The sequence below is a fragment of the Sphaeroforma arctica genome, assembly GCF_001186125.1.
Source record: "Sphaeroforma arctica JP610 unplaced genomic scaffold supercont1.1592, whole genome shotgun sequence".
Lineage (NCBI taxonomy): Eukaryota > Ichthyosporea > Ichthyophonida > Sphaeroforma > Sphaeroforma arctica.
Genome location: NW_014038966.1, coordinates 11,764 through 12,373, shown reverse-complemented (window position 1 = coordinate 12,373; position 610 = coordinate 11,764). Strand labels below are relative to the sequence as shown.

General features: G+C 46.4%; 1 protein-coding gene across 1 annotated transcript in view; it reads left to right on the top strand.

The window, feature by feature from the left end:
- Positions 1–491: 491 nt before the first annotated feature.
- The window catches only part of SARC_11248 (hypothetical protein), a gene marked incomplete at both ends in the record, with an annotated part of 10,516 nt that continues 10,397 nt past the window's right edge, over positions 492–610 (top strand). The window contains one exon of the mRNA XM_014294670.1: positions 492–573. Coding sequence (XP_014150145.1) covers positions 492–573 — 82 coding nt within the window. The remainder of the gene's footprint in view (positions 574–610) is intronic.

Here is a 610-nt window from a genome sequence, read left to right as displayed (position 1 = left end):
TACCCCGCCATATACCTACAGATTCATGTTTGGCTAGGGTGGACACTCTGTATCCCAGGTCATTGCTCACTCAGCCTTGTCAGGCATTTTAACATGATACGATTGGCCACCTGTTAAAATCACACTTCATATTTTTAACTCAGGAGTGGCCCCGCGTGCCAAGATGAACCAACAACGCGCGCGCCGATTCAAAACCGCACTCGAGGTAAGCAGAGTTAAAACCATGTACACGCTCTGTACCAACAAAGTCACCTCTCGTTACATACACATTGATATCCAACGGATGATGCAAGTAGCCATATTCGGGTCTTGTGGCCGACATTTGGAATGAGGCGTGGCTGTTTGTTAACTGTTTGTTGACTCCCAATTCGGAGTTTACTTGCGCACAATTTAGAGTCTTTCTTGAACTTCAAGAGTCCGTTTCTGTCAATTTGGAGTGCGTTTTTGCCCAATCGAAGCCCATTCGCTCAATGTTTCTTATGACTATGCAGGCGGAAGAGCTCAGAGCCAAAGCTACAGCAGAAGGAGTGCAACTCACAGGCGAGCGATTTGACTCTAACTGCATCACGCCAGGTAAGTTGCATGTACTGTATCTCTATTTATCTTCACG